Consider the following 23,801-nt stretch of genomic DNA (forward strand, 5'->3'; position numbering starts at 1 on the left):
GCCTGCTGTTCTGAAGCCGCCAGGTAGATGAGGAGCGTGTGCAGCATCCCAGATTTCCATTGGTACCCACTCACCGTTACCGATGCGGGCTGACAACCCGGCATCAACTTGTCAGTACGCACTACACTCACGGCTGCGCTGCTCCGGCAGCAGAGAACATATGGGAAAAGCATGTTCCATCTTAGCTCGTCATCCCATAAGGAATCTCTGCTTAGGCAGTGAACTGATGACTCACTTGGAGGAAAAGTCTGTTCACTTGAATATTTTTGTTCCTTAAAGAGCCTAATACAAACACTGTGTGCCGGGTGAGAAATCTCTTCTTTCCCTAGACTCACCATTTTGTTTTCCAACCTTGGTGTGGCAAGAGAGAATCAATGTACATCAGTCAGTCCTAGTCCAGAGCTTTAAAGGGCCCTCCTTCAAGCATTAGAGGTCTGGAGCAATTCCAGTTGAAGTTGGTGGGAATCTTTTTATTGGATTCAAAGGGAATAAGATGCAGATTTTAAAGATCATGAGAGTTAAAAAAGCAAAAAGCGGGCTCTATAAGGCAAACATAGGTAGATGATATACATTATCAAAGAGCAGAGAGACCACAGAGAGCAAGAAAGAAATGAAATCAGTGTTTTTATAAAGTTTAGAGATCACCAACACTTTGACTATGTATTTTTCCAGTTGGCAGGCAAGAAGGCTTGTGAAAAGACGTAATTTTTATTTCTATTGTTGTTGCTTTCTGTATATCCTGGTTTGAACCATACCAATCTTTCTTGGAGAGAATCAAATACTTATAAATAGTTGATGATAAACCCCCAAGGAGTTTTCAAGGCAAAGGTCTGGTTTGCGATCAATAACCCTTAATTATAAAGACAGAAAAGAAAACAGTAAGTCAGTTAACCTCCTTGTTTCTGAGCAGTGTGAGACTACGGGCATGTGCCCCATCAAATAAGTTTATTTAAAGATCTCATCAACTGCAAACTTTGAAGTGAGGATACAATGCTATTAATTGGAGCTGCTAATTTCCAGCCAACTGCAGAAAACCTCATTTTGAATGAAGTTTGATGGCGCTGAACCTCTTAGAAACGTGCTACAGCCTCTTCTACCACAAGGCAGATACAAGCAAGGCTGTAGTCTCATTTTATGATGGGATGCAATGAGCAGTAAGGCAAAATGAAGTGGAGTAGGGCCATAATGCCACAGACTGCCCCTCAAAAGATCCGCATCACTCCATTTGCATTGCAGGGATTCCACAAAGGACTTTTCACATGTATAAAACCAATTCCTACTGGAGGGGAGAGAAAAATACTGAGAATTTAGGATCGATTTACCTGAAGAAGGTCCAAATGCTCAATAGACAGGGATAGCAAGAACAATAACTGGACAAAACCACAGAACTAAGTAAAGGAGAAGGAGCACTGGAATGAACTTCCTTTGAGAAGGAGTGAAGTAGGAGGGCAGGGCAGTGATGCAGACAGAGTGGAGGTGCACAGCTGCTCCTACACGGGTTCCTGCCAGGTGCAGGATTTGTATCTTATTAAACAAACCATGAACTTTGAAAAATTATGGTTAATCTACTTACACGTTTCTAAAGAGAGTGAAGTCAGATTAACGTTAACATCAAAATGCTGCTGGATTCAATCACATCTCTGCTGAACTTTAGTGATTTTGCCTGAAGACTTCTAGGTCTACAATGCTTGCCAAAAAATTCAAAAGAAGTTATCTGCATGCAAAAGAGATCAACCAAAGGGCTGTAACAGATATTTTATTTATCAGCACATCTGCAAAAAAACTCAACAAACCCATCTACTAAATTCCCTTCATTCCCTGAAGTCATAGTTCTAGAGATAAAATTTTCTTGTGGGTACATATATAAATAATCCTCAACTAGAACAAGCAGAGAATTTACGACTTTCTTAGAAAGCACGAAACACCAGGCCACAGGGCAGTGGAACCAAAGGTATGTGGCTGGCCATCCCTTGCCCATGATTACATTCTGTAAGCGATTAGTATAAGGCCGTTTGCGTTGTGTGAAATTTCAGCATTACATAGATTGCTGCCTCTTCTCCAGGCACTTCTCAATATCATCCAACACTTGGACAGCTGCTTTTGGAATACGAGTCCCTGGACCAAACACATTGGTAACGCCGGCTTCGTAGAGGAAGTCGTAGTCCTGTTCAGAAAGAAATTGAAGATCTATAGTTAACAGTGCAACAGAAAATTGATAATTGATTTATGATTGGTGTATGCTCTATTCTGTGTGCTGGGCCTGAGAAAGCGTTTGCAACAAGTTCCAGAGAGAGGCAGCACAGCATCAAGGGAAACGGCAAAAAACAGTAGGTAGGAGGTAAAAAAGAAATACTGAAAAAGCACCTACAGGAAAGGTTTTATTTGTTTAGAATCAGACTAAGGTCAGATCCTTGGAAAATAATCAGTCAACCAGATGTGACCCTGAATAACCTCATCTAAATTTGATCTAACTTCTAATTTTGAAAATACTGCTTTAAACAAGGTCTTGGACCAGATGACCGCCAGTGGTCTCTTGCAATCTAAGGTACTCCAATTTTATGATTGTCCTGAAATTTCAGAAAGACCTGGGAATCAGTTACGTAGTCTCTCTAACTTCTATATAGATTATATTATAGCTCTTGCAACCACAGGCTAGTTAGCATCCCATTGAGAGACTGGACAGAACACAGTTTGTCTCTTAGAAAAATATGACGAGTTTTGTTTCTTCAATTTCAAAGTCTGTCATTCCTGAAAAGGGAGTAACAGGAGATTTATATAGAAAATTAGTTTGAATTTCTCTAGATAGAAGATGACTCTAAAGGTGGTGATACAGCCAGGCACATTGTGGGTGAGCTAAGGAAAAATCTGAGGCAAAGGCACAGATCTGACTGCAAGGGAATCCAACAAACTGTTCAACAGTTTAGGAGAAATAGTCAAGCAGAGGGAATGAGAGGCAACACCGAGGCCTGGTGATGGGGAACATGAGGAGAGGCTAAACAGTGAATGAAATGCGTAGCTTATAGGTGTTGGGAGGCACCACGTGTCTTAGTCACTAGCTGTGCCTCTTCTGAACCATTATTGAAGTCATAAAGTCTCTTAAGACAGGAGCTAGCCTTTATCAGTAATATGCAAGGTACTGGTAATCAGAAACAGCAGAGCATGAAGGACATCTCCCTGAGGCTAGTCTTTTCACAACACAACTTAATATTCCATCCAACAAACACTGTGAAGTTAAACCAGGACGCGGTGTACAGAAAACCAGATCAATGAGACCTGACAGCACTCTGCGACCATCCTGCGGATCCGTGCTGACCCTGGTGATTGTACACAGCAGCCTTCAGCAATGTAAATCACCTCTGACATTAACAGATATAGGAAATAGCTAAAAACAGCATAGACACAGTAAATTAGTCTCCTAACCCTGATGGAAATGATGTTGACCCGTACCTGAGGGGGGATGACACCTCCACATATGACAAGAATGTCTGGTCGGCCAAGGGCGTCGAGTTCTTTGATGAGTTCAGGCACAAGAGTTTTATGACCTGCTGCAAGTGTGCTCACACCAACGCAGTGCACATCTGCATCAACGGCCTGCTGGGCCACTTCTCGAGGGGTCTATATGGAGAGAGGGTTAGTGACAAGTAACAGCCCCAGCCTGGCTACTGAACCAGAATTAGAGGGAAAATTGCTGCATTTGAAATACATTGGACACTGCTCAATAAGTCATACCTGGAAGAGGGGACCTATGTCCACGTCAAAGCCAATGTCTGCAAACCCTGTAGCAATAACTTTAGCTCCTCTGTCATGGCCATCTTGACCCATCTTTGCAACAAGTATACGAGGCCTGCGCCCCTCACGATCCATGAACTTGTTAACTCTGATTGAAAACACATATTGTATCATTGTAAGTCACTGAGAATCATTAGAAGTATTTCAACAAATAAAAAAAGCGCTGCCTGCAACTGTAGCATCACTTCTGTACGTCAGATCAAAAGATCTTCTAAGGCATAGTTTGTCTATGTAGTCAGCATACTATGTTAATATTCATGTTATATAATTACTAACTGATATCTTGTATTTACTAGCCTCAACAATAAAACGTTCCTTTTCAAAGAAAACCACTCTGCTAATTTTCTGCTTTCTAATGGACAAAATACTGAATTCTCTGAGGGCTCTATGAGCAGAATTACAACTAACTAAACCACAATTTTTAGATTTTAAGAATAATTATGACCAATTATTTCAAAAGTACTTTCATAGCACACAGGCTGTAAAAATGGGTCCCAGACATCATACTGTGCTTCATCATTCATCTGGGCACAAGTCCGCGCAGAAAAGGATTACCGTATCCCCCTTTCTGTGCGCTCATTCCAGTGCCTCCTTTTTTCTGCTTAGTGGCAGCTCAGATCTCTGTTGAGTAAAAGTGACTGTGTAACCACAGCCTCAGAGATTAATCTTTCATCTTACTTTTCTTTATCCATGTACTGCCACTATCTGTCCCAGAGTGGGGACACTAAGACTATCACTTCTCAGAAATAAAAGGTGGTTGTTTTTTTGGTTTTGGGTTGGTTTTTTTTTTGTTGTTTCTGGTTGTTTGTTTGTTTTGTTTTTTTAACATTGTACTGTTCTGAGTATTCTGTGAATGATGGAGTTGTATGGATTTGGTGCGCCTTGAAACCATATGCTGACCTGGATGGGTTGATCACTGTATGAATCCAGTGGCTTAGTTTGGGGAAAAGAATCACTCTAGATAAAGCATTTATCAGCACAGATTTGAATAGTCTCAGGAGGTGATTCCAGGACAGGAAAATGCATCATGTAAGAGTGGAAAAATAAGACCTCAGGCAGCTTAAAAAGCAATTATGTCAAGAGAGCCTGATGAAGCAGACTGGCAAAGCTTCTGAGGATGTAGAGGAGTTGGGCCTGCCTTCTCTATTCCTAAGGACTGCTGAGAACATCAATGAAGTAGGTATCTCAATTGATTTGTGATATTTTAAAATCCTTTTCTCTGTATTGTTTCCTGTTTCCGTATTCTTGGTTTCTTACTTCCCCACCCACAGGCTCCTTCCCAACAAGACCCGCTCTAGGTGCTCCAAGCCCACCTGACTACGTGCACCTGAGCCACTGCAACTCAGGGCTGGGTTTGAGTGTGGGGCAAGCGTGAAACCACACTTTTGGAAGGCCTGTGAGAAGGTGACATGTAGTAAACTGAGTTTCATTACCATGTTTACTAACAGGTACTTATGATATTGGACATAAAGGCAGGTATGTAAAAAAGGGAGCTATATCTTCTCAAGGAATCAGTTCAGTTCTGTTTCATGTAAATACATAATTACAAATACTACAGTTTAATATAAATATTTGAAATAAAACCCGATGGTGACATCCCCCAGCACAACTACTTTCAAATCAGGCTAAAAATCACCACTGTGAAGCCATCACGTAATTCCCTTGTAAGAGATCCTGTAAGTCTTTAATGTATAAGCCCCAACACAGCAGGGACTTACGAGCATCGATTCATATTACATCACCGCCCACTACAGCAATTCAGTCTCTTCACCCCAGAGGATGGCAGCAAAGCAGAAGCTGACAAAAGGCACAAATGGGCACTGTTTTCACACATACTACCACCTTCTGATGTTTTCTCCCTTGTGATACGAGTAAGTAACACTCATAGATTGGAAGTTGTATGCGGATATCCAGATTTTAGCCTTACAATTTTAGAAACAGTAAGAGTGAAGTTGCAGGGACACCTTATGAGCAGACCAAAACCAGGTTTTGCAAATACAAATTGCTGGAAATATTTGTAGAGATTACCATTACAGAGTCTTCAAAAGAAGCAATCCAATATATGGGAGTTTCAGGCAAATTTTCTCAGCTTCTTAATCTTACGGCTGAACAAAATCCTCAAATCATAACACCACCTCAGTTGATTTTGTTTGCAAGGAAATACAAGCTCAATTAAGTTTTGACTATTCTCTTATTGAATTTATTTCTTCTCATTCTGCTGACTTTTTTTACAGGCATGAGAACGACTGTGCAGGTCTTTCTTTTGATCTGGGGATGTTATTCAGGTTTGGGGAACCCTTTGTTATGGCACAGTGAGTAGCACATGTATCTAATGGATTAAATGTGAGACTGTGTTTGGCTTCCTGGGAAGCTATTCTTACCTATTGATGGCATGAAGAATTTCATCACTCTCTCCAAACTCCTGGCGATAAGCTCCGCTCACCATTCGGTCACTGGCTTTATGCTCCCCAAACACCTTCTTCATTGCATCTGTTATTTCTCCAACGGTGCACCTAAGATACAGAAACAAATTATTGATGCTATCAGGAGGCTAACATGAAAACAGAATACAGAAATCACTGGCAGTAGCACAACTATTTGTCTTGCTGCAGGACAAATTCATTTATGCTTGCTTCCCCTTTGGTGCTACAACTCTGAACATCTGACTCACCGCACTGTCATCCACTAATAGAACATGCAAGAGTATTTTTAAGGAAATACTGTTTTGCTGAGAAGTGATTTTACAAGTGACAAGGCAATGGTGACCACTGCATGGCAAACTATTTTGGGAAATGAAATAAAATTTCCTCAACTGGGAATTTTTTTGGGGCTCAGGCTGCAAGATCTTGCATTTGGACTCATACTAAAATTCAAAATATAAATCAAGAGAAAAAAAAAAGAACACACAGAAAAGACCGAAGCCCAACTTTTTAACTGGAATGTGTTTGCCCTTCCCTTGATGTTTATATTTTAGTATTTATTCTTCTTCGCTACTCCTGACATAGCTCCTTTATCCACTGAGATGCAGAAGAATCTGGGAAATCTATTTGCATACAAGTTACAAGTTTTGTTTTCTACTGGAGACACTGCATGTTGAATATAATACACGTTTTACTGCTGTAGCACATGTGCTAGAAGCAAACTAGAGGCTGTGCTGTCTTCTTGTACAAACACAAACATCAGAAATAACGACCCCTGTCCCAAAGCATTTAAAAACCTCATCCTTAATGGATTCCACCTTTCTGCATAAAATCTATAATGCAGGCTGTACCAAAAAAACCCAATGCTGTGCTCTAATTACAGTTGAGCCCACAACCAAATACCTGATGAAAAGAACCTACTTAGAAGGGAAAATCAACTCATCTATGGAGAAAGAGCAGGTGAACTAGTAGCTGCATCACAGCAAGCTGCTTACTTCTGGTATGAAATTAACTGGGATTTGGTGCTGTAACAATTTTGAAGGCATGCTGCTGAGCTCTTGATGAAATCTTGCATCTAAAATATTGATGAAAACAGTTTATACTTGAATAGAAAAAGACCAAAGAATGTGTGTGTACTAAGAAATGGATACAACTTGCTGCAAACTTTGTCAAAGGGAAAGAAAGAAAAATACTAGTCTTATAAAACACTTAAAATGTATGCTTACAAATACAGAGACCAAACCCCATCCATTCAGCTACTGCTAAGCACATTTGAAACCCCTGGAATTCACATTTTCTCCTGTCATATTGCATCTAACTATAAGATACTCCAACACAAAATAAGATTAAGCATCCTCTAAAGCTTTTATATAAAATGCTCAAAGGATGTTTGGACAAGATGCAACTTCTTGTGCATGTACTTTTCCAAGGGGATGGCCAAATGAATTGTACTCAGTTTTCCTTCTGCTGTTTGCAGTTTCAGCAGCTATTATCCGATTCCTGCTGTATGCAACCTGCCATGCAGCCCACGTAACAGAAGATGGATTTCTTCTGTATTACCTGAATCCTTCTGTAAATTTCAGAGAGATATTTTACTTCCTGTGACCCCCCAGTTATTTTGCTCTTTTGCTAGCTCATGTTTTTTATACCCAGCAAACAACCACAGTTATAAACTGTAACTACGCTAACATAAAATGGCAGAAATCCTATCTTGAGCATATAGGCAAGACCTGTATAATGCATCTGCCTGAAGCTGGGCTCTTCTCTCTAGGGTCACTCTTCACAGTTGGCCTGCTTTGTCTAGGAGACAGTATCACGCTGTAACACACATTTTTAAGACTGTGTCACGTTACTGACACAGTCTTGACCGCTTTTTGTCATCTCCCTTCCCCCAGCTTTCTGGAATTATATTTTTAAAGTCCTCTGCTTTTATCCATTTTCGTCCTCAGCACACTAAGGAGTTCTTATTTGGATTTAGGAGGAACACAGTCTAGAAAAGCAGCTAATGCAAAGTAATACCAAATTTATAGTATCTGTATGGCTATGTGTGAATGGGACTCAGTCTCATACCTTCTTTGTATTTATTTATTAGTCATGATTTAGAAAACTATAAAGCAAACTGTCCGTGATTGCATCAGAAACCATTGACATCATTATGTAATACTCTTAATTTCACCTGTAAGATCTCAGAAAGCTTAGCAAGCACTGAGTTACAATGGTTCACAGACCTTACTCACTATATAATTTTTTTTTTGTTTGTTTTCAGGACATCTATATAATCTAATTAATGTTACTGTTCTCTGATATTACTAAGAAAAATTTGAAAAGTAGACTGCATTAAGAGCTAGATTAAGTGATGTCCCAAGGTTAAAAAGCAAGTTTGCAGCAGACCTAAAAATAGGATCTATAAATACTGCCTCCCCCTCAGAGTGCCAGTCATCACAGATTGCAGCCTGATACAGACACATCCCATGCATCAACACTGACAACTTACGCCTGTGTAAACACTGGCTGTTTGCTAAAGGCTTACAGTGGCATAACAGGCGTCTTTTCTTCTAAAGAAAACTGTAAGTTTAGATAAATCATTCTGCTCCTTCTATTTTGCAGAAGCAGCATCTGAGTACAACCAGTATTAAATCAAAGCGCAGCACGTGCAGATGGAGTTGTGATGTGCTTTTCTGTTCTTATTAAGTAAAAGTGTGAATGAAAGTTTCGTGTAACAAGGGAGAAATAAATGGTTTGGGCTATCAATTTTATTGAAGTATAATCTGGTGGCTGGCATAAAGTTTTTTTCTGTACTGCACAAAAAAATGAAATGCATTTATTTCTTCTGTAATCCCTTTCTGAAATCCCTTTAGAATATTTTGAAAATTCTGCCCCGAGTCTTGCAACACTTTAAATCTAAAGTTCCTAAGTATTAATAGGAGTTTGGCTTTTTACATTCATGAATGTTTTCCTACTATTTACCAATTAACTTTTTTTTTTAAAAAAATCTCCACTTAGTCCTGCTGCATCCATGGGTGCCATCTATGCATCCACAGTGGAACAGCTCTGTCTGGAGGCAGGAAAACAGCCTCTCTTCTTAACAGAAGAGGAAAAGCATGTTTTTCATGACAGTTACATTTTTCTTTAATGAGCTAGTCATAACATTGGAGAATTTCTTTATGATCTGGATGTATAAAACCGCTTCCATTTCTGTTTATCTTTACAGCAAAATTTTGTTCTGGAGACAACTGTTTTCATCTCACTACTATAAAACTGAAGTAGCATAAGCAACAATTCTTACTATTAATTTACAGTCTTTTCGATGTATGCTGATAAAAACCTACTAGACAATTATGCAAAACTGACAGAACAGAAGTCACTTTGCCTTTATTGTATAAATTTGTGTTTCCTTCATATAACTGTCATGCACATTTGCCTTGAGCAGAACTGCATGTTTTCGTAGCACCCTTTGTTTTGGGATAGCAGGTAATTTACAACCAAATCTGTGGTTTTAAGTAAACTTAAAATTTTGAAGTGGAGACCAAAAGATAACTATATTCTCCATTTTGTGCTTTATTAGCCTACAGCCCTTACAATGTGACTTGTGGCAAGGACAGCATGTTTGTAGCCTTCATCCTATGAACTTCTGCACTGCTCAGAATTACTGTTGACCAACTGTGCTATATCAGAGCCCTGAACTGTTCAGAGATTCCCTTAGCCTACTCAAAAGCAGGGGATTTCCAAATAAGAGGAGCTTGGCTCTTCGCTAAGCTTTTCGCCAATTCAACAAGGTCAATGGGATGAAATACAAGCACAGCTGTGATGGCCAGAGAGGACATTGCTCAATTCAGCATCTCCTATCAGGCAGAGGATCTATCTCCTTCAGAAATTTGTGCTATGGCTCTCTCCCAGTGGTTCACAACCAGCTGTAGAGGCTACGCTGCCCAAATATGAATTTGAAGAAAGAAAGTCAATGACCATAATGAGCCTGTTAGGACTGTCACCTTCTGCCTGTTCAGGCTCACACTACTGCTGCTGTCTCTCTGCTTTTCACCAGTAATGAGAGGTATTGCTGAGTGATCAGGTGACAAAGTCCCATGAGGACACAGACTGGGCAGACAAAGAAGCAGCACTACATGCTGCGTTGCACTTCATGCCTGCCTTTTCCATCACCGATAGCTGGCACAGCAGGAACTGCAAGTCTGGAGAGGGACAGAAAAACTGCACCACAGATGAAGGAGACAAGAAAGAATTTAGCATAATCCATCTCATAGCCCTACCTGATGACACCCAATCTACGCCTAACTACACGCGATCTCTTGAAAATCTTTTCCCATGTTGCCCCTAACAGAAAGGCTCCCCAACATTCAGAGCTCACAGTCCTCCTTCAAACACTCTTTATCAGATACCATGACCACTTCTTTCTGTGGTCGTCCCATATATGGTTTTGGGGCAGAGGTTAAGTTTTGTGTTTGCAACTTACAAGTAGATCTGCAGCCCACGAATGCTTTTACAAATAATAAAAACAAGGTCACCAAGGTGAGAAACTAGCAGTTAACTGGTCAGTTTTGGTAAAAAGATATGAATATCTCATAAATCTAATACTACCCTCCTGTGACCTTTATAGTTCCAAGACAGGTGTAGACGTGCTACTGGCAGAACTGTGACAAGCTCTCTGTGGCAGAAAATGTATTCAAAATATGGCTGTTAAGTGTTCAAGGAAAGGGAACAAAGGAATTTGAGACACCACAGTAAAAACAGGACAATGCCCAATACGGAGTGAATTTGGTTTGCTCATTTCTGGGGCACTTAGTTAATTAAGGAACAGAGAGATGTGATCTATTCTAGAGACTGGCACTTACTTTGAAGCAGGAATGAAAACAGTCTTAAAAGCACCTTAGGTGAAAAAAGTAAAATTTCCACTGGACTCTAAAGGATGCCTCACTGCTCTAGTCAAGAGCATCTTTTACATCTTTGCTTGGCTAAGTAAAGTTATTTCTCTTTCAATCAAAAGATGTTTTCACACCAATCTGTGGTGCAAGGAAGGATGAAGCAACAGACCATGATAAGATTGTGAATATCCATTTTCACATCTCAGCCACTTCTTAAGCTCCGTGACCTATGAAACAGCAGGGTGACAGAGAAACCTAGCTACGACCTGAAACTGGTAAGAGTCTGAGTTGTAAACAACACAATGTGTATGAACAACATCATTTCATATGAGATTCTTTGTATCCGTGTTCTTTGTGAGAAATTAAAGCATAGCCTTAAAAGACTGTTTTAGAATGTAATAGACTATCTTACAATGTCTAACTGCAGTCTTCTTTTACTTCCACCTTGGAAGAAAACCCCAAAACATCTCAAGCCAGCAACCTCACTGACACCATACCCAAGAGCAGTTGAAAGATGAAAATGAAACATTGATTTTTAGACAGCAGTTGGATATTCACCCCCACCCCCCTACCTTGAACGTGCTGCTTCCACTGCAAGCGCGAGTAAGTTGCCTTCCCCAGTAGCAGCACACTGGGTTAGAGCAGTGAGACATTGCTGGGCTGCTGCTTGATCTCTACTAGCCTTCACCTAAAGTGGAGGACAAAAATATTAAGGTAAAACAAACTACAAGGCCAACTGAGAAGTCGAGTGAGTAAGACTTTTTGATATTAATTCTGGAGGCGTGGAATTGTCAATTGTCAATATATGCTATATATTTCAAAAGTAAAAAGGTGTCTCAGACCTCAAAACACATGTACAAGTCCATTAAGTAACTCTAAAACCATTTTATCTACATTTCGACTAATTATAAAAGTGAATGTCGACTGGTGGTTCCGTAACCCTTTCCCTTAATAGCACTTGAAAAGATGCACCAAATCATCTGAGATTAGATAATGGTACATACTTTTAGAGCAAAACATTGCATAGATATTTTCTATCTTACTTTCAGAAAATGTAAAGTTCTCAAGTTTGAAAGGTTAGACATATTCACAAGACTATCTGAAATATAACTATTAAAACCAAATGAACAAAACAAAACCATTTTTGTTTGGATTCTAATACTGCATTTCTTGAGATTTTCCATCAGCCTCCACTGAAGATGAACAGAAATCCAGCTTCCCCGCTAAAGACTAGAGCAGATTCTCAGAAATTTGAGGGTCAAGTCTCCGGAAGGCCACCTTTCCTTAGCATTACTCTAGTTCTATCTGCAATCACACTCTTTCATTTTTAAGAAGGCAGTTCCCACCTTATTAATCTTCTCAATCTGCTTGTTGCGGACTGAAGTATTATCAATAGCCAGAACTTCGACTGTCTCCTCTTTTTCTAGCTGATGCTTGTTTACTCCAACAATTACTTCAGACCCTATTTCCAGTGAAACACCAGAAACTCAGAATACATTTGAAAACTACTGTGAAAAGACACAATATTAATAGGACAAGAAAATTTTGAGCAATACAATGCAGCACTTTGCTTTATAACTATATACATTTCAAATACTTAAAATTTGTTCTTATAGGAAGGACTTAAGTCTTTATTTTCCACATTTTCTGATGAGAGATGATTAGATACATGAACATTCAACTCAATGAATACTGGGCCAGAAAAAAGATTTGAAACAGAACAATATTTATCTTACAAACTGATTTAGTAATGACTCACTAATATACATTAGCTATTTTTCTCTTTTTAAGTTTACATAACTGAATCATAGGGAATTAAGCAGAAGTGCTGATCTCCTGCACTGCTCTGCATTTACTTTTCTGATTTACCAGGTAAATAAGAAAGTGAAGTTCCTACTTAAAGCTACTCCACGTAAATAAAAATTAATTTATCATGCTGGAAAACTCTATTTTAGCTTTCAGCCAGTATGGACTTCACAACCATTTTTACTTGCAGTGCCTGATAACATTACTACACTTTTCAAAGCAACAAGAAGTAATTTGCCTTTGAAGAGAAAATACAGGACTTTATTGATTATTCTTTATCGGTCCTAGAGACCTGCTTCAAATTTATTCTCCAAACAAGAAAGTTCATACAACTTCTTTTATGTTCAAGTTATCCTTAGTTTCTGTTACTGGACTGCTACTGGAACACAGGCTACAAAAAGCAGAATAGAGCTATAAGCACACGTGTATACAAATCTCCATGTATACTTACTATATGTGTGCATATGCATATACACATATCTGTCTCACAAAAAAAGAGCTGTATCATCCACTAATCTGAGATGACTGCATTTTTTCTGGTTTCAGGAAAACTGGGCAGCTCTCAAGCAAAACCAGGAATTTGGCCAGCTACATTCAATATCGCCATCTGCTGGCGGTCACGCTTTTAAATTCAGGAGTCACAGTTTAATTAGAAATTAAGTGATCGACTATTGAAGGTCCAAAATACTCCTTTAAAATAGTCTTTCTAGTGCTTTGTGTAATCTAGTCTTAAATATGTCAACCAAGACTGTTTTCATACTGGTACTGTATTTCATAAATACTGCCATCTCTTTTCAGAAGTGTTCACTGATGTTAAACTATTACCATTTTATCACTCAAAATCTGCTACTCCTAAACTAAGAAGAGAAAGAACAATGAAAATGTGCGTAAAAAAAATTTATACAAAGGTATTCTATTGGCAGTTTCCCTCCTTTCATCTCCCTGCTCCCTACCAGAGTCAATCCTGGCTTGTCTTCGGGCTGCACACTCTTCAATACGAAGTTTGGGAATCCCCTCAGCAACAGCTTTGGCCATTCCACCCATTTCTTCAATCTCCTCAACAAGCTGCGAAATTAAAAGCAATGAGAAAATGAGTAGTAGCAGCGTTCACAAAACGAGCTTTGTACTTGTACCGCCATACAATTTTTTATTATATCTATATATACACAACCTTGTGCTCTGAAAGCGTTTCCCATCCCCATGTCTCTGACCACGGGTTTTGGTATAAATTAAGAGACATCTCAAAAAAAAAAAAAAAAAAAAAGCATTTTTATTACCAAAACTCCACGAATTCAATAACAGTGCATGGCATATTGTTCAATCAGTAGCAACCATGGATGAAGAGGCTTAAAATTTGGGACCTTGACTCTGCACTTACTTCTGCCTGCCAACCAGCCCTTACGTTTCCATGCATACAAATACAAATAAATTGAAAAAAGCCAGGGTCAGTTCTCTGATCCTGAAGACAACTGGTATGGCATGGTTCAGCTCTCACGCAGCAGAAGCCCATTCAGCTCCAAGACAGGGTGACAGCATTCAAACTGCTTACTGAAAATGGCAATTAGACCATACCTGGCACTACCTAGAAGCAACCTATTTGACTAGGACCAAAAAAACACGTCAGACGATGTGCTAACAGTGTCTGTACAGTTCCAGGCTAGTGTTTGGGCCTGTATTAGCCCAATTTGAGACTCCATGCAATTATGCAATAATTTGCTCAAAAGGAGAATCACCAGGTTTAGCTGTAGGCTAGACATGTAGGCACAAATCTTTATGCAGGATTGCCACCCGTCAGACTACTCCTGAAGAGTACTTTTCAAATGCAAGTAATGACTGGCAGCGAAAAACGTTATTGAAAAAAATATTCTGATCAAACAGAAAAATTTCTCCTAAGTTCTGCATAATACTCAAGTACGGCCAGACAACTGTCTGCCTACACGCCTGGCTATAAAACTTCGCTTTCAGTAAGCTCTAGTTTTAAAGTCTGAAGCAGATCACAGGCACGAGTAGGAATATAACTAAGTAGGTTGGTTTGACTCTTCCTTCTGTTGAACCTTATTTTTTTCTAAATAAAACAGAGACCCCAGCAAACTGACAGTCTTCAGTGTGCAAGGGACTTTGCAGGGCTTGATTATTTGTTCCACAATGGGATATTTTCCTTTTGAATGTAGTCTACTAGAAGGCTGAAGTCTCTCTTTCTCTAAATATACACTGTATTTTTGTGAAGTTCATTTACAAAGAAATCACTGAGGTGTAAGAGTAAAATAATTCCCTCTTTAGAAGTTACCAACGTAACAAGTAGTCCCTTAAAACACATTTCTCAAAACTCCTATACCTAAAATTTTCCCACAAAGCATAAAAGGTGATGCAAACTGACCTTTAAAGCAGCTTCATAGACATCATTGGTGAGGCACTCCATGAGGTATGATCCCCCCCAGGGGTCCGCCACTTTAGGAATACCTGACTCTTCTTGAATGATGATCTGCGTGTTCCGAGCAATGCGAGCACTCTTCACTGTAGGCAAACCCAAGGCTTCATCAAATGAATTTGTATGTAAAGACTGTGTACCGCCAAACACTGCAGCCATCGCTTCAATTGTAGTACGGATAACATTGTTAAAGGGATCCTGGAAGGAAAAGGAGAGCTCTGAAGCTCAACAGTTGTGCCACAGGGCTGAGGCAGATTAGTCACACATATACTATTGCAATGAAATGAATGCAAGGCTCCCCACTGACACACTGTAAATCGTAACAAAAGCTGAAAAAAGAAAATAAAAACCATCCAATTAAACTGATATATAACTTACCAATATCTCAGACAAGGAGATTAATCCATAAAGAAAATCAAAATTATCAGTGTATGAGTAAACTGGTCATAATAACAAAGCAAAGCCTAACTTATATTTAGTGGTGTTTCAAAGAACTTAATTAATCCAAGTTGGAGAAGATGGAACAGGTAGTCCAGATGTCTGCCATCCTCAGATTCCAGAAGTCCTGGAGCAGTGAATAGCACATCTGTCAAACAGGTTACTAGTCAAGATTCATTTTGGAACTAAATATGCTTAATAGTTTCATTAATGACAGCATTACATAAAAGTAGGAATTACAGTTGAAATTTGCTGGTGCTATAAAATTGAAAGGTATCTCTGGGAGAACTGGGATATTAACCAAAACAAACAGATAATCTGGAGTACAAGGTATAGAAATAGAGTCAGTATTACAGAATATAATGTCTGCCTTTAGGTCAAAATTTTTATCTGCTCTTTTCAGACATCTAGACAGTTGAATTGTATACACGTGCCTGTACAGTCAAAGAGGAGTTATCATGTTCTCCAGGGGGTGACGTATGTTCCGAGAGAGTGAAGAATCACACACTGCAGCTGCCTGTCTTATTTAATGTGATTATTGAGGAAACTTAACAGTAGCTCAAATTGCATACCTAATTCTTGACATTCTTAATCGGGGTGAAATATATCCAAAACAATTAAGAGCTACCAATGTAATAGGACCTTGAACATGGCATAATGAATCACAAGAACTGTGAATTACATTATCTTCCATAAAGAAATTACATTAGTATCACTATTTTACAAGGACATGGTTATTCTACCTACACAGGAGTCTATTTCTGGTTCAAGTATTCCATTTAAAGAATTACAGAAAAATGTGATTTGGATGAGCAAGAATGTAAAACCTAATTTGTGAGTTGATTCCTATCTAAAGGCAGGCCAAAGGAAAATGCATTTGCCCTCTGAAACCTGGAAGGAGCAAACACTGGGAACTGAGGAGCTATATTAAGATAAAAACAATGTTTAGACAGGAAAAAAGGGTTATGATCCAGCCAGAAATATATTTACACTGGACAATGGAAGACAGTTAAACATATTTTTGGTAACATTAATATTTTTGCACTCATATAACACTTTTCATTGGAGGACCTGCAAAGGCTACTGTTCAGAAAATTCTATTGTTTCAGCTTTACTGCATTCCTGTAATGTAAGTAAACATTACCTTCACTTTGAAAAAAAAGAATAAAACAAGAATAAGACAGGTTGTCCCCTTCAGAAAGCTGCATTTTTATGAATAAAACCAGCAGCCCCCTTTAAGATATACACCATAAGAACATATTTAAATGAGGAAATTGATGAGAGTGCAATTTCTAACCTGCTCAGTGAGTGACCAGCCCGAAGTCTGACAATGAGCTCTCAGCAGAAGAGATTTGGGATCCTTGGGCTTAAACATTTTCTCTATCAAGTGAGCCCACAGCCGCCTCCCAGCTCTCAGCTTAGCTATTTCCATATAGAAGTTCATGCCAATTCCCCAGAAGAAGGAAAGCCTGTAATAAGAGCACATGAACCGGACAAAACACTAAACCATTCCAATATCTGTTTTAGTAAAGAAGTCCTACAGCAAGGTCTCTGATTAATTTATTTTTACAGATATAAGCCAGACATAAGATAATGGGAATGCTCCTGGACACTGATGCCATTTGCTATGGAATGATATACATTTATGTCAATAAATTGTCTTAGCCTCCAAACAAGATGACTGCAGGCAAACTGCCAGTGACGATGGTCTCTGAAACCGCTAAACTGTCCCCAGGGACTGTTTTGGGAGAGCCCTAGGTCAAGCAGTGTTCCAGCATGTCACTAATACAGACTGTGACACTCGAGTGCCAGGGAATGCTCCTGGACACAATCTAATAGTGCAGTTATGCTCACAAACTACTTATAATGAGTAGACATAACATGTTGTAAGCACGCCTTCATCCTTTTCCTGTTGATTTTAATCAAAATCCAAATCAAACATCAGTTCAATACTGGATAGCATATCAGGGAACAGACTAATTGATCTATTTTTTCCTACTTACAGCTTCTATAATTTATAAATGTAAATATGCATAATTAAAGCCGGTAAAACTCATTATACTACATATGCACTGTTTTAACAGTAAATTACCTACTGAAACAATTTTCCAAAGGCTCTTACAGATTCTCCGTCATTAGAAAGTCTGAAAATAAGACTGTACCTTTTTCTCGATGATCCACTTTGATTTTGCCACAGACCTTTGAAACAGGTTAATTCAGCCGTCTCCTATAGTCTGAATGTGCAACAGGCTATGTGAACCATGCCTTTTGTTTTTCAGACTCACCGTATAGTTAGGGAATCTGTAAATCAACTGGACCGCTGAAACTGCAATTCTGCCTAGTTTGGCAGTAACTGCACAAATATACAATTTTCTGCTTAAAATTAAATTTTCTTTTTAGGAAATTTGCAACTGTATATTTAACTTCCCAAACCTCCCCTCGTTAAGCATTTTTTCCCAACTACTTCAAAATAACACTAATGAAAAAAACCAATAATACTACAGTATAAAAGAACTGTGAGAGCTCTTGCTGCATACTGCAGTTCTAAAGCTACAACTGCATCAGATATAACAGCTTAGGGATCTTCTTTCTGACCCAGAGACCAACTGTCACAACAGACCTTGACAATACTTGGGCTTGTACTTGAGCTTTATTCAGTTTATTAGCACAGCTGTAGTCTAAGTGTCTGTTGGACTAGAAATATTCCTACCGCTGAAACCATGTAACAAAACCAAAACAAAACCTACCCTCAATGTGAGCATTGCCAATATTGTGTGTATGTGTAAAAATATTGAATCTGATATGAAATTCTAGAAGGTTACCAAAAGTGAGTCTTATACTTGCAAATTTCTTTAGCTCACCTTGGTGCAAATTCATCAATGGTAAGGCCAGCTTTAAGTCCAGTTCTGCAGTACTCCAATCCATCCGCTATAGTATAAGCTAATTCCAGAATGGTATCAGCTCCTGCCTCTTGCATATGGTATCCGCTGATTGAAATGGAATTAAATTTTGGCATATACTGCAAAAATAAAAGACAACATGGTACCATACTGCGGGGGGTTGGACTAAGTGACCTTTAATGGGATTCTAGCAGAAGAGGGGAGGATCAGACAATTGTTCTACCAACATTCACAAACAATCCATTCTTTGTAGATTGCAAATACAACCCATCTCTATTAAATCGTGTTTGCAGATGTATAGTTTACATGCTTTTACCTTTTTGCAGCATTCATTGTGCTTAAACTATCGCCCATCATAAGTCTTTCTTGATTACATGCTGTGTTCCACCTCTCCAATGAAAACACAGCTAAAAAAACAACTGGTAGTACTGAACTTCCACTCATCAGTTCAGGACTTCACTCTTTTCATTATCAGCTTCTCATACTCAATTTTGCAGCAGAAGTCCTTCTAGATTTCTTACCTCTTCAGTCCTTCTTACAGCTGTGAAATGCTTCTTAAGTATTTGGCTTCTTATTTTCTATGCAAAGAACAGCCTATCTGTTCCCCATCTCCAAGCTTCCTGCCGTCCTTTCAGGATTAGGCTCACCTTAATCTGACTTTGATTTGGATTGACTTAAAAATCTTAAAATTTATGCTGTAAGTGATTTGGGATCTTAACTTCTCCTCCCAGCCCTTTCCACAACCACATCATTCCTCACTATGACAGGTCTTCCTTTCTTCTGCTTTGTTCTATAAAGTGTCTCATAAACAGTTAACTAGATATAATAACAGAAGTAAATACATTTAAACAATGAATACCTTTGAGGTGTACTGGAAGATGTCAGCAATAATCCTCATGGATGGTTCTGGGGGGAAAATGTACGTATTTCGGACCATGAACTCCTTCAAGATGTCATTTTGGATCGTCCCTGTCAGCTTGGCCTGAGGCACTCCCTGTTCTTCTCCAGTTACAATGAATGTTGCCAACACGGGAATGACTGCCCCATTCATTGTCATAGAAACTGACATTTTCTCTAAAGGAATTCCATCAAAAAGGATTTTGGTGTCTTCCACTGTATCAATGGCAACTCCAGCCATTCCAACGTCTCCTCGAACTCGTGGATTGTCTGAATCATAGCCACGGTGGGTGGCTAAATCAAAAGCAACAGATAATCCTTGCTGGCCAGCTAAATGAAAAGGAAAAAAACCAAAACAAAACAACAAAAAACAACAGAAAGAGATATTCAGAAGTGTTGAACACACTTGCATTAGAACTGGATCTAAATTTATTGATTTTATTTTACATGTTCCAGGCCTGGACGACAAACCAATTTTTGATGTTAAACACTGTTCCCTCCCCAAAAATGTCCAAGGTCTCTTCTAGTCCTAATTTTTTAATAAAAAAGCTTTCGATTGATAAAAAAATAAAAAATGTAGTCCTTCTAGCTTTGCCACACAATAAGCTTACCATGCTTAACAAATTACTGAATAACAGTTTAACCACAAGTTATAAATGAGCATAGACAGACAATATCAGGGCTTATATATAGCAACTCAACTCAGCTTAGCTGGAAACAAAAGTGTGATAAACTACGTCACATTACCTTCTCTTTATCACAAATTAAACACAGACACACAGGCTGTTACCCTGGCTCTAGTGACATATGTTGTTTATTCGTAAAGCAAAGTGATGCACTTCTAAAGTTACAGCAGGAGAAAATTACTCATATAAAGCAGGGAACAGGACAGCTAGAGCTCTTGGCACACTTGTTGCTGCAACCTGAAAGCAGTACCTGAAACTCTGCTACCCCCAGGCATTCACCCTCTGACCAGCACTACTGTTCCTGAAGTAACTGTATCTACTGCATTTGCAAGTCCACTTCTCAACATTGGCAGAGCTCTTAATCATCAGATACCAGCTACTGTCTTTGATCTAAAAAGCTAGGTGTTAGCTCTGAAGCACAATGACAAAAATTTAAATTTCTGCCTAGTTTCAAGCAATAGGAATTTCAGCAATTATAAGAGCTGATAATTAATTCTTTTTCAGCATTCCTCTAATTACAGAGAGATTTGACTTGAATTATTAAAAATGCTTTACAATTAGGTCAGATTCAGAAGCTATACTACATAATTCAATCTTAATACAACCGTTAACACAACAACAGAGATAAAATATCACAATGTCAAAACTCAAATAAAGATGAAAAATTCCTGGCAGCAAACATTCTTGAGTAACTGAGCTGTGCTACCAGCTAACCCAAATGTTAGCACTTCTGCTTCAGCAGCAACGTTCAGCAGTAAGACAGAATATATTCAGAACAATCTTTCTATTGAAATGTTTGTTTGCAAACCTCTAATACACTGCATTTATTATTTTTTAATTTACTGCGAGTTTTATAAATGGAAAGAATCAAGAATACTTGCAAGAATACTGCAGCAGCTAATATTGCTTCATATTAGCTAACCATGATACGGCAAGAGGTAAAAATCCCCAAACAGCTCTTCTCCCCTGCCCTAAACAGTGATGGTTTGAGTAGAAAGGCCCGTAAAGTGGGAAATAAAAGCATCACAGATGTATTACTCAGAAGTCTGCTGTTTTGACTGGTAAGGTTATAATTAGCTTCAAACAACTGCAAGATGTATGGCTGGTGTAAAACCAATGCTTCAGTCTACGAAGAACAACTTTTTAGTAGTGGTTTTACAATGCCTAACTCAATAGTCTATTATGATGACACTCTGGCTATTAGCTAAACAAATTGCTGCAAAGCACAATACTCTGGAGAAATATTGGGAAAACCGCTCTCAAATAGGAAAATACCAATACTTTTAGGAAGCTGGCTTTACTAGTACACCATGAATGACACTATTCAAATGTATTTATATAAATTCATTTAAAACTTACAACATGAGATGGAAATGCAAAATGCCAGAATGTGCTAACACTAGAAGTGCTAAGGGTCAAAGTTCAACAGATTTTTTCACTATAATCTTCTCTCATTGTCACAAAATGAGGGTAAAGTGCTCCATGATCTTTGCTGATTGGGCCCTGGGACGCAGCCAAATTTTGTCTCTGTTAGAGTCAAGGCAGAATAACTAAAAATAGCATTTAACGCATTCATTTTTCTACCTCAATAGCAAAATGAAGCAAGGACAGTTCCAGAAATGATCCAATTTCCCAATACTAAAGAAATACAGCACCACTGGGAAAAGCCTATCAGAAATCAAAACTCACAAGGCAGACTAATCACATTTGCCATGTAATTCACCACAGGAATGTTCCCCATTGCTCTGCAAGGCAATGTTGTTTCCCAAATCAGCTGTCCTACCTTTAATGTTGTCCTTGTAGAACTTGTTGCTCTCCTCCACTGTACTGAAGCCAGCATATTGGCGGATAGTCCATGGCCTGTATGTGTACATAGTTGGGTAGGGTCCTCGAGTGAAAGGTTTCACCCCTGGCAGCTCCTCAGGGAGGTCTTTTGTGTCCCTTTTGGAGTATAAAGGCTTGATGTCGATACCCTCCGGGGTGTGCCAAATTAAATCCTTGGGATTCTTGCCCTTGAGCTGCTTTTCAGCAAGGGCAGCCCACTCGGGGTGCAGGGGCTGCCCATGCAGCAAACGCCACACGATCCTGTAGGCTGGAAGTTGTGCCAGGCACGTGCAGTGGTGGGGCCGCAGGCGCAGGAGAACATCCTTGGCTCTTAGCATGCCTGCCTCACTGGTTGACAAGTATGGGGTAAGCTAAAGAACATAAACACACATAGTTTGCCTCATAATACAAATCTGACATGGGAGAAATGAGCACAGAGAGGTCAAGCAGTTTGCTAAAGCCAAAACAATTACTCAGGAGGAAACTAAGTGTTTCACTTGCTTATTTGATGGATACCACCTCCCCTTGCCTTTCAACCAGACAATGCACAAACAGACTTCAGGAAAAATCCTACATTCTCCTCTAACTAATGAAAACATTCCTACAACTCATCTACATCCACATATGAAATGTGTAACTTGTTTCAGTCCCTAAGCAGCACCATCATTTATCCGTCCCTGAAAAGCCACTGTTATGCATGAAGATGACAGGCCTGGCTACCTTCTCACCTTCCCTTCTCCCTCTCATCTACAAATTCCTTTATGTCAAAGAGGGACTTTCAACATCAAAGCAACACTCCAAAGGCAGAGGACTGTCAGAAAACTGCTGACATGTCATACACTTTGGAAAGGTTGCTTAGGCTGGACGAAAATCAGAGGAAAAAAAATGCAGTGTGCAAGAACACATGTAGAGCTCATCCCACCATGCATGAGATTGGGATGGTGAGTAAGTCCAGTAACTCCTGAAAGCTGTAAGCTCCTCTGCTTCTGCTCTCTGTACCCTATCCCTACACTTCTTCCCCAAGCCAAAACCTTTCCAACTTGGCTCCCAAGGCCCATCACCTCCTCTCTGCCTCATCTCCTTCACAACTCCCTGGAAACACACACTTCCCTGACACCTTTATGAGAAAGTCTGCATAAAACTGGAAAGCATCTCTACCACTGTTACGGTGCTGCAGCAACGCACGCCACACAAGTGCTTTAATAACATTTATGCTATGTGTAGTATACACATAACCTGATGAGCAGAGAGGAGCACTCAGCTCCCTGCAGAGGATGGAAGGCAACCTCCCCCTCAGCTGCTGCAGGGGACCCAACACGATCCCCCCCCCGAGAACCCCAGGGTGGCCCGGTCACCCTCCTCCGCACCTCTCCCTCCACACCACAGCACCCACAACGGGAGGTGGGGAGAAGGGCCCAGAAAGCACCGTCCTGGCCTGGCAGCCCCACACCGCCCTGACAGACCGCTTGCGCGCAACCCCCCCGCCGCCACAGCCCGCCCCCAACACGCCCCCCTCGGCGGCCAATAGAGACGGGGAGGTCGGTACGGGGGCTGCCCCGGAGGGTCGCGGCCCTGCCTGCCCGAGGGACGGGAGCGCTGAGCGGGCTGCGGGCTCCGGACAGACCCCGGGCCCCGGTCGCCCCCCCACTACCTGCTGTCGGCCCCTCCGCCGGCGCCCACACCCCGCGCCGCACTGCGCATGCGCGTTAGAGAGACGGGCGCATGCGCAGAGGGCC

The 23,801-nt window shown here is 39.9% G+C and overlaps 1 protein-coding gene across 1 annotated transcript; it reads right to left on the reverse strand.

The window, feature by feature from the left end:
* Window positions 1-1,740: 1,740 nt before the first annotated feature.
* MMUT (methylmalonyl-CoA mutase) lies at window positions 1,741-23,748 on the reverse strand. The gene is made up of 13 exons (XM_082481014.1): window positions 23,717-23,748; window positions 22,025-22,436; window positions 19,518-19,885; window positions 18,620-18,777; window positions 17,056-17,227; window positions 15,270-15,518; window positions 13,846-13,957; window positions 12,433-12,548; window positions 11,659-11,774; window positions 6,171-6,302; window positions 3,730-3,877; window positions 3,448-3,615; window positions 1,741-2,164 (listed from the first exon to the last, which is right to left on the reverse strand). Exons 2-13 carry the CDS (start codon window positions 22,401-22,403, stop codon window positions 2,036-2,038), a joined length of 2,247 nt encoding a protein of 748 aa, XP_082337140.1. The 5' UTR covers window positions 22,404-22,436; window positions 23,717-23,748; the 3' UTR covers window positions 1,741-2,035.
* Between the last annotated feature and the right edge of the window lie 53 nt (window positions 23,749-23,801).

Source organism: Vanellus vanellus, assembly GCF_965231255.1.
Source record: "Vanellus vanellus genome assembly, chromosome: 3".
Taxonomy (NCBI): Eukaryota; Metazoa; Chordata; class Aves; order Charadriiformes; family Charadriidae; genus Vanellus; species Vanellus vanellus.